Source organism: Phodopus roborovskii, unplaced genomic scaffold (assembly GCF_943737965.1).
Source record: "Phodopus roborovskii unplaced genomic scaffold, PHOROB, whole genome shotgun sequence".
In the NCBI taxonomy this organism is placed as follows: Eukaryota; Metazoa; Chordata; class Mammalia; order Rodentia; family Cricetidae; genus Phodopus; species Phodopus roborovskii.
Genome location: NW_026126407.1, coordinates 23,418,694 through 23,429,231, shown reverse-complemented (window position 1 = coordinate 23,429,231; position 10,538 = coordinate 23,418,694). Strand labels below are relative to the sequence as shown.

The following is a 10,538-nucleotide window of genomic DNA, read 5'->3' as shown; positions in this document are numbered from 1 at the left end:
TTTAAAGTTCAAGACCTCACTGGGTGTCATCACTACTGAATCCCAGGACCCATGGCCACTTCTGAGTGTGAGGACAGATAGATGACTCTAAACAGCCTCAGCTGTTATTGACAGCTGTCCCATAACTCACCCTATAGTCCTGTGCTCACTATTCTCTCTGGGGCATCTCAGAGCCAAATGTAGTTCCACATGGTCCATAGAGGCCCAGCTTCCACTGGACATAAACAATGTGCAGATGTAAGTGAAGGCAACTTGAGTCCTCTGACTGGAATCAACGCAAAATGACTCATGTAATTGCCCTGTGTACGTGCGTACCCTGAATCTTCCTTGTTCACCCACCCACACAACTCTGCCATTAAAGATTCCTGTGCCCTGCAAGAAAAATGTGTGTGTGTGGGGGGGGGGGGGAGACTTCAAACAGCTAGGGCTTCAAAGAGGCCACCCATGCAATTCTAAAGGTGGAAGGGTCTGATGGCATCCTGGTCCAAGCACCCTGGTCCAGTCATGCTGAAGCTACTGTTGTTTGTCTTTCTCCAAGTCTTCTCTTTAAATTTCTGGAGAGGGATTTCTAGGGTCTCCCCCTTGGGAATTAGTTGTAGGAATAATTGGGCCAGTGGAGTGTAGAAGATATACCCAGCACAACCCGTGCACTACTAGAAAAAGTGACCTAGATGAAGCAGCTGGTGAAACCAGGGCTATTGTGGGGACCCCCTGCCACCTACTGACTCGCAACTGAACCCACATTCCTCATAGCATCTTATCCCCTGGCTAGGGGAGGGGCTGGGAGAGCAGAGGAAGGTGGGGGAGGTAAAGAGTACAGTAAGTTGCCCCTTTAGGGAAAAGCACCCCGACCCTCCATCCCCCTCCATCCTCTGCATCCACAGAAAGGAAGGTGAGGATAGAGAGGCAAGGGTGGTGTGTAGGGGATGCCAATACAGGAGCTGGCTCCTGGGTATCAGCATAAAGAGCTAGCAGCTTGTGTGTGTGTGTGTGTGTGTGAGTGAGAGAGAGAGAGAGAGAGAGAGAGAGAGAGAGAGAGAGAGAGAGAGAGAGAGAGAGAGAGAGAGAGAACGGAGAATGGGAGGGTGAGAGGCTGGCTGCTAGAGAAGAGGAGGAGAGCAGAGGGAGAGGGGGAGCAAGCAATCTAGCGCTCCAAGCATGAGGACCGGCTGCTCCCGGCTCAGTTAATCTGGCTGTCAGTCGGTGTTAACGCTGCAGTTTAACTGCTCGGCTCCCCTTCCGAGAGAAACAAGAGAAACCTTGTAGAGGGAAAGGAAGAAGGAAAGAAGCAAGCAAAGAACTGCAACTGCAGAAGGAAAAGAGCCGGCAGAGCAGCAAGAAGAATCAAAGGAAGGGGAGGGAAGACCAAAATCTATGGTTGGACCAGGGCTTCTTTTTCGCCAATGTAAAAAGGAATATGCCGTACATCTTTGCCTTTTTCTGCACCGGTTTTCTAGGTGCGGTTGTGGGTGCCAATTTCCCCAACAATATCCAGATAGGTGAGTGAGGGGGGCAGCTGGGGAGGGACTTTGGGGATCTGGCCAGTGATTTTTTTTTTTTTTTTTTTTTTTTTTTTTTGAGGGGAGATTTCTCAACCCATTCTCATCCAGAGCTTTTGTGCTTGGTGATCTAAAGACTTGGATTGCCAGGGGGGGAAAGGGGATTCATCCTCACCCGATGCATCAATATAGCAAGGGGCAAAAGGGAAGTGTTCTCTCCCGTGTGTGTGTGTGTGTGTGTGTGTGTGTGTGTGTGTGTGTGTGTGTGTGAGCACACACACAGGTGCACATACACCCGCACACTCCGAGCATGAGCGCCTGAAATGGAGGAGCCTCTCCGTTCCAGTGAGGGAAAAACATGATCAGCCTGCGCTTCCAACAGGGCTCAGAGTGTATAAGGAGTTAACTCTGGCTAGGTGGATGGTGACTGCTCTCCTTGATTTATATAAATATGTATGGTGGGCGTATGTGTGTTCTGATTATATGTTAAATGTGCATATATAGCCAGAGTGATGGGGATAGCAGCGATGTCCTGGCTGGGGGAGGGGAAAAGACCCCTCAACAGAGAAGGAGTACAGGGTACTAGGGTGGCTATCTCTGCTGAGAAACGTCCCAGGCCCCACTCTGTGGCCAGAGCTCTGTGGACCCCTGTAGCTGGATTTGTTTTGCTTTCTGCCATGCTGGGCTCTATCCCCCATTCTCTGATCCTGGAACTTCCAAGCCTGCCTTTTCTCTCATCCTTGCCCCTTCCTCTTTAGTGCTCTGTCCACAGATACTGTCACCAGTGCTCTGAGCACCCACACATGCACAGGTTCCCCTACACACACACACACACACACACACACACACACACACACACACTGGCCCCAGCAGCAGTCCCCATGCCTGGGTTCCATCCTCACAATCTGCAGGTGGGTTTCAACACACTGCATACCTTTCTGTACCCCATTTCTCTTCATTTGGTGGCTATACTTGTATTGATGTAGGAGCTGACAGGTATTGCTGTTCCTGTACCCATGGGGGAAAGCCAGACAAATGAAGCAACAGTACCAGTAACAGGGCTTGGGGTCAGGGTGACCAGTAGCTCAGTATCTTTTGTGATCCAACATTAGCCAGGCTACTGTGATTTCTGCTTCCTCCCCGCACCAGGGGCTGACTTATTAGGAGAGTCCCATCTCAGCAACTACTGCTTTTGTGAGAGTGTTTGTGTTTGAGGGACGGATGATGGTGCAGTGGGCACACACACGTGTTGCTAATAGCCTCTTTGGGCATTTTCAGCTTCCTGACTCCTGGTACTGTTGGGGTGGCTGTGGAGTAACTTACTTTGTTTCCTGACACCTGTTAAGCTCTCTTCTGAAGTGTGTACATGCATATGCGTGCATGAGCTCCTGTCTTACAGGCAAACTTCCTGCGTCCCATCCCTGAGACACTTCTCTTGTGGCCCAGCCTGTAACTGCTCCCTCCCACCTCCCACCTGCTCCCTTCCATTCACTGTAAAGAGTAGAAAACCAGGACCAGAGGAGTGTGGGGTGTGGTCACCTGGGAGGAGAGAATGGAGCATCCCTAGCAAGACTAATTTTTTTTTTTAGTTTTTTTTGCTAGTTTGTTTTTGCTTTTGAAAATGGGGGTAAAAGTGTGCGTGCAAGTCACCTGTGCCGACCTATGGCAATTCTCATGTTTGTTCTTACCTTCTGTCTGTGCTTTGCCAACTGTAATTTCTCATCAAGGAAAATGTGGCCTGCCTTCTGCAGGCGTGTTTGTAGACCATCATTGTGGTGTAAAGGCTTGGGGTGGGTGTTTATGTGGGCACACCCACATTTGCCCACGCATTCCTGCAGATATTTCACATTCAGTCCCAGTAACTGTTGCTCTTTTCAAACACAAGGGAGACCAGTAGAACAAATGCTGAAATTACCGCCTGCGTGAGGTTGTCATCAATTCCACTTTCATGATCGCTAACGCAAGCCTCAAGGTCCATAGTTTGTTCTTAAAGCCAACCATGCATCTACAGCACAGGAAGTTATCATTACATTACTGGAACTGCAAATTCCTGGCCAATCTGAGATAAACTTCTGTGTACACATTTGTTGCAGTTCAGCCCCTAGCAATAGCTGATTTCAATTTACAGGAATGTATTTCGATTCATTTGCACATCCACAGGATTACAAAGGAAAGCCCTGTGTCCTTGTGTCTTGGAACAAAACCCTGACTGGTACTTTCCCTGTGCGGTTTACTGGAAGATGTTGGCACTTTTAAGACCCCCCACATCTGCAGAGCACAGTGACAACCCCTTATGTAACCAGACATTCCTAGGTATCTGGGAACATGAGCAATGAAAGACAAAACCCAGAGTTCTCAGAGAAAATAAATAATAAACTTTGAAGGCAATGGGCTACTTACACTGCTTGCAGATCTGGCCAAGTCTCAAAACAAATAGTTACAGTGGTTTAAAAGCCCAAGGGATCCCAGGCCTTGATTTCTGTCATTTGCAATGCTTCCTTGTAACTAAAGCCTTTGTGATTAAGAAATGGGATCCAAATAAGATGAAATAAATGCAGGGAAGGGGTGTGTGTGTGTGTGTGTGTGTGTGTGTGTGTGTGTGTGTGTGTAAACAGAGGCTCGTGGAGATCTGGCAGAAATGGGAAGACAAAAAGTAAAATTCTATAGGTCTCCTGTGTTCTCTGCCATTTGCTGAGCAAGGAGCACACAGCCATATGTTGGGACAGAGTGATGGGTGTTAGGGGTCCTATCATAGAAGCTATCCATAGAGTGTAAGGTTTGGCATCCAGTTGAGTCCATTTGGATTCCTTATGGGAAAAGCTATGGCCATAGCTCTGGATTTGCATGGCAGAGACCTAGGCCCTCTGTGATGGGCTACTTAGCAAGTGAGACCTGTCTCTACCCCAGACTTACTGCATTGCCTTTTCTTTCCTTACAGGGGGATTATTTCCAAACCAACAATCGCAGGAACATGCAGCTTTTAGGTTTGCTTTGTCACAACTCACAGAGCCCCCCAAGCTGCTTCCCCAGATCGATATTGTGAACATCAGTGACAGCTTCGAGATGACTTACCGATGTAAGTAACGGCTGCTATTTCTGACATGTCTTTCTGCGCTAGACCTGTGATGGGAGGGCCCGTGGGTAGGTGTTGTTGTTGCAAAAATGACTCCAGTCCTCATTTGTCTTCGTGAGAGAAGGCTCTTCAAGGGAAATTTCCGGAGCCTTTTAAGTGATTCCCACAGTCTATATTTTGGCCCTTCTGTTTTGTGGAATGGGTGTGCTTTTTCATCATCAGTGAGTTTTAAATGCCAGCCAGGTGGGTTCTTGGATTGGCTGCTTCTGGCTTACTCCACTGGAGCCTCTTGATTGAGGAGTTTCACAAATAAGCAACTGCTGAGAGATGGAGAAGGAATGGTTCTGACTTGAAGACAATGGGATTAAACATGCCTCAGCCATTTCCAGTTAGAAGAACAAAGGTGTGCCTATGTGTTATAGGCATGGGTGTATGTAAAGCATGTCCTCTTTGGACAAAGTGGATAATAATTATTGAAATGTAGTGGCTAGTAATTTCCAAAGATGTGTCAAGTGGCTGCCTGCTTAAGGCAGGTTGTAGGCTATAAAGAGAAGGATCTGAAAAGTCTACAGTTTTAGAGATGACCTTGGAGCATCAAACAGAATACAAGTCATCTGCAGAATAACAAGGGGTAGGTACAGTGGGGACATCTGGGGCGACAGCATTATAAAATGTGTTGAGCAAATGCGGCTGGCACTGGAACCTAACAAGTAAATCTGGGTGTATGGGGGGGTGTTGTATAGCTGTCACTCTGTGTCAGATGAAAGTCTAAAAAATAATCAAGAGAGACATTGTCCCTCTGGGAACTAGGCTCTAGTGGAAATGTGTGGCAAGAAAGTGTAAGCTTCTAGAATGGTGGAGAATAATAATGGACCCCAGACTGGACTAAGTTGGCACAGGCTTTGTGAGCCACCACTGGCTTTATGACCTCTGCCTAGCTAATGGTTGAAGGCAAGGATGTGTCTTTGTGGCTTTCATCTGTCCCCTACTTTGCCTTATGGGGCCTCCCTCTCGGTGATTGATGCTAGTGAGACTTTGAAGTCTCCATATAAGAATTCAGGATTTTCTCTGCCTCTAAGATCATACACAGGATAATGTTGATATGAGTTCCAGGAATTACCATTTACTAGAGGGTTTTCATAAGTGCGTAATAGACATGTTTGTGGTATTTGTTGTCATTCATTGATTGTGGGATACAGACCTTGTGGAACTAGCTGCTTTGGGGGACTGTCTATTTAAATCTTTGATGGAGCTTTGCAGAGAACTGCTATCATCCTCTTTGAGACAGGAGCCAAAGGTGGAGCAGTTATGGAACCTTCACAAGGTCAATGGAGAAATCAACAGTGGTCTTGTGGCCACCTTCTACCCTCAAGTTCACATTTCTGCTGCTGCTGATAAACAGAGTCACCTATCCTTAAGATACCTTAGATACTTACCTAAAGTAACAGAGGGTGATCTGATGAGGCAAGAGATAAACTTGAGTTCCAAGCTATGGCAGTGACCTTGCAAAGGAGTGGCTAATAATAATAATAATAATAAATAATGTAGCTACTTTGCATCCTGGTAAAGCCAGGTGGAAGATCTTGTCTGGTGTGTTATTTACTGCATTAGCTGATTGACCAAATACCTGACAAGAAGAAACTTGAGGTGTGAAGGGTTTGAGGACACAGTCCCTCCTGACAGCAATGACTGGAAAGTAGGAGCCTGAGATCGTTTGCTCAGGAAGCAGAGAAAGGGGGATGTTAGGGTTCTGGTGGTTTTCTCTTTTTATTTAGCCTATTACCGCAGGCCATGAATAGTGCTGCTTCCTACAATCAGGGTGGGCCTTCCCCACTCAGTTAATGCTCTCAGACATTCCCATAGGTGTGCCTCACTAATGCCCTAGGTAGTATTGTTGTCAAATCCAACTAGTGAGCTTGTTGTCAAAACCAACAATCGCCCTTATGGTGTGGAAGAAAAGGAGCTAACATCGAGGCTTTGGGATGTAGTTCTGCACAAACATCCCAGAAAAGAATTGAGAACAGTGCAGAGCAGGTATTTAGCTATTGGCTAACCTCTCGTTCCTTTCCTGTGGCTTACAGAAGGTCTACAAGGGGAAGGTTTTTTAGTGGGACTTCAGTACATCTACACCACCTAAACTACTTGTATGCTTAAGCAAGTGTGAAGATGCCTTTTGGGTCTGGAGAGAAGACTCAGCAGTTAAGAGCATGAACTACTCTAGCAGAGGAACAATTTCAGTTCCCAGAACCTACATCTAGTGGCTTACAACTGCCTGTAACTCCAGATGTTGCAAACCTGACACCCTTCTCTGGCCTTCGTTGGTACCAGCACTCAAGGTGTGTGTGTGGGGGGGGGGTATCTTTAGAGAAGAGGCCCAAGTTTTCATTGCTTTGGCCAAACTTTCAAAGGGGCTCACTGCCCAACAAGGGCAAGAGATAAGAATGAATAAGTGGCACATGAACTGTCAACACACGGGGTTGAAAAGTCAAGATACTAAGTGTTAAGATATAAAGATATAATGAGGAGGAAATGTTCAAAAGCAAGAAGTGGTGTTTCTTATCTGTTTTCATCACAACTTCAGGCCTGGTCTTGCAGAGAGCTGCTGGATGGTCATTGGGATCATGACATAGGCAAGGTTGCCCATTATGGGCAGTAGCTCTTTGGTGTTGGACTTAATGCCTGCCGTATATTAGCACATAGATGGTTACTTATTTCTGCTTCGTGAGTCTGGCTGTTCTTTTGATGTTTCTTCAAGCCACAAACCAAGGTGGACATCAGAACACAGAGAGAATAAGACATTTGTTCTTATTAGATTACACCCAAAAAGGGACATGAAAAAGCTATCTAAGAAGCAATAACGCCATTTATACTTAGACCTTCAGTTTCTGTAGCTCCAAGATCAGAGAGAATGGGGGAAAGCTGGGGAAGCAGCAGCATTTTAGTTCCTTTCTGCTACTTTCACAGGAAGCTATGGAACTCTTTGTGACTATGTTTGTGTGGCTCATCCGTATGGAAAACTGTACATCTCTCCCAGTTTGAACTGAATAAAAACCATCAAAAAGAGATAGTAGTTCTTGCAAAATGGGTTAATTCATCAGACATGGGGAACTAAGTAAAGTATGTTATTCAGATTTAACATTGTGTGTCTTCTGAAATATGAAGTAGCTGTTACCTAAAACTAATGCCCCATTCAGTTTTGACTTCAGAAAATGAACAAGTGTTTATCGTTTCAATGTGACCATTCAGTTTTGGTTTTGATGCATTTTGCTATTCATTATCCCTCCACCAGAGGGTGGAGAAAGGAAGGGAGAGGAAATGTATAGGCTGTCCCTGCTAGAAGTTTCAGCAACAGGCAGTCTAAGGGGAGAGTGGTGAATACAGGGCAAGGGGTGCAGGACAGATGGACAGAGATCCTGACTCCTGCCGGCCAAAGTGAGAGTTTGGTATCTTTGTAAGAACATTCCTCACACATCATTATTTGGGGGTGGTGATTAGATCATTGATTCAAATGTCTTTCTCCTTCCAAGTCTACAAAGACAGGGTAGGGGCAGCTATGTATAAAGCAGTGTTTACAGGCTGGCTATCCACCTGTCTTCGTGTCTTTATGTGTTAAGAGAGGATAAGTGAACATGTGACATGCTAAGTGAAACTCAGTTATTTAGTGATCTGAGGAACACTGTTACAGGCTCATCTTACCTTTTCATGTAGTCCTTCAATCATTATTCAGTTCATTCTTTTGTATCTCATATATGTGCACGTGAGTGTGCGCGCACTCATGTGCACGTGTGTGCGCGCATGCGCACGCACACACACACACACACACACACACACACACACACACTTCCTTCTTCATGTCAAGCCCTGTGCCAGATGTAGGGACTATAAGGACCAAAAACCAAAGCAGAGACCCAGTTTTGTGCATTCTGTGGTTTAGTCAAGAGGTTCCTGGACTTGGGTGCACACAGCATTCACCCAGAGGACTGGTTTAAAGCAAGGCTCAGCAGTGGCTTCTCTTCTTCCTGAATCGGAATATTTTAGAGCAGACCCAGAAGACTATGCTGCTTAGTATGGGCACCACAGCTTAAGCAACTCTTTTATCTAAAAAGTCTTCCATTTCTTCAGTAAGCATTTCTGAGCCCTTAACCAAACCCAGGCATAACGTTAAGTACCAGAAATGCAGACAAAGCTAAGACACGTTCTCTGCCCTGGAGGACTTTATCCCCAGCGAGGCACACTGTCCTGTAAGAGAAAATTAAAATGTAATGTTGTACGTGCCTTAGCAGAGATTTCTAAGGAGTGTTAGAAGCACAGGGAGGCACAGGGTTGGCCTCGCAGAGAATGTGGAGAAGGGAGAATAGAGGATGGCATTTTTTGGGCCGAGAGAATAGCAAGTGTAGAGGGGACCGGTTACTGACCTCCCCCTCTCAGGACTCTAGGAGTTCTCCGGGTGGGCTTCCCACCTCAGCATGGATCACAGGCTATGAAAGTGGTCACCAAATGACCACCCATGAGCCCTTTCCAGGGCAGAACAGAGACTGCCGTGCCAAAAGATGAAATTTCATGCTAAAATTTGGAGGTCTGTGCACGAGCCAGGGCTTACATTGATTTACTCCCTTTAGTGTCCAGTATTATGTTATTTTATCCTAATATCTATCATTCGTCCTGTAAGAACTAGTAAAGAATACATTGCTTTAAAAAAAAAATCAGCCTTCATATAGAAGCAAAGAGTGTGACTGGTGATGGGGTGAGCAAAGGTTATTATTCCAAAGCCTGCCTGTCACTAACTCCCCCCAGATATTGTCTCATATACAATGATCCCACTTTACAGATGCTGGTACTGAAAATAATGGAGGTCATTTGCACATTATGTAAAAAGAGCCTAAATGAGTCTTGGAAGGCAATCTGTGGGGAGGGAGGTTCAGAGTCAATGACCTTTTTTACTGCAAAGGTTAAAGAGCCCAGGTAGCAAGTGCAAACACTGAGGTGGAATAAGATAAGACACTGTGACTGTGGATAGCAGGACTGCAGATGAAGGGAAGTTTGAGTGGGCATTGGGAGGTGGAAAAGACCTTAGTAATGGAGAGTAAGGGAAATGTTTGCAGTACCAGTATCCTCCCGTCTACCTTAACCACATTAAACATGCCCGTTTTCTGAGAAGGAGAGTGGAGCTTTTGTATTCTGTACTCTGTGGTCTGACTTTTCCTGGAGAACCTTGAACAGACATAGATAGGACCCCAGCTAGGGCCCAAATGACAGACCAGTGCCATGATGTCACCAGATTCTAGCTTAGTGAGCTACTGAGTATAGACTGGGGCTACTTAAAGGAGTGTCAGTGATGGATTATAGGAGCATGGTGACTCAAAGACAGCTATATCACCAAACACCCATCCCAGCATGAAAGCTGCCTCCCTGGAGCTCCAGCTAGGCTCTGCAAGCAGCTCGACTCCTAGAAGAATCTCCTTCCCAACAACTACTTGCAACTTTTATAGCCTTAGGAAGGGGCTATCAGCAGTTCCCTGGGTCTTTAGAGGCTTCTTTACTTCCTATCTTATGAGTGTCTTTTCTCCATCAAGCAGGGACTGTCTCACCCAGGCTACACTGATCACCCAGCACACTCACACCATGCCCCTGGCTGAGGGCAGATGTCTACAGTTCTCTGGTTGATGTGACGATCTACTTACTCTCCTCCGTCTTCTTCCATGTCCTCACAATAAGACACATGGGTGTTGGCACTGGTGTGTGGTTGATTCTGTTCTATTTCTGAACAGAGGCTTATTGATAAATACCTCTTCCTCTGTGTAATATCTCTATGGGGGGTGGTGAGATGGCTGCTGTCTCCTCAGAGCCTTGGGGCAAAGTAGTTATGTGAGCTGAAAACTGGTAGGATTCATAGATGCATTCAGCCACTCGAAGCAACCATCACTGCCCTCCTTGCAGTGGATGTCCCATCATGCCCCTTCCACACC

The 10,538-nt window shown here is 46.2% G+C and overlaps 1 protein-coding gene across 1 annotated transcript in view; it reads left to right on the top strand.

The window, feature by feature from the left end:
• Positions 1-1,063: 1,063 nt before the first annotated feature.
• Positions 1,064-10,538, top strand: part of Gria1 (glutamate ionotropic receptor AMPA type subunit 1) — a 309,938-nt gene continuing 300,463 nt past the window's right edge. Inside the window, exons 1-2 of the mRNA XM_051180635.1 lie at positions 1,064-1,499; positions 4,438-4,575. Coding sequence (XP_051036592.1) covers positions 1,418-1,499; positions 4,438-4,575 — 220 coding nt within the window. The 5' untranslated portion in view covers positions 1,064-1,417. The remainder of the gene's footprint in view (positions 1,500-4,437; positions 4,576-10,538) is intronic.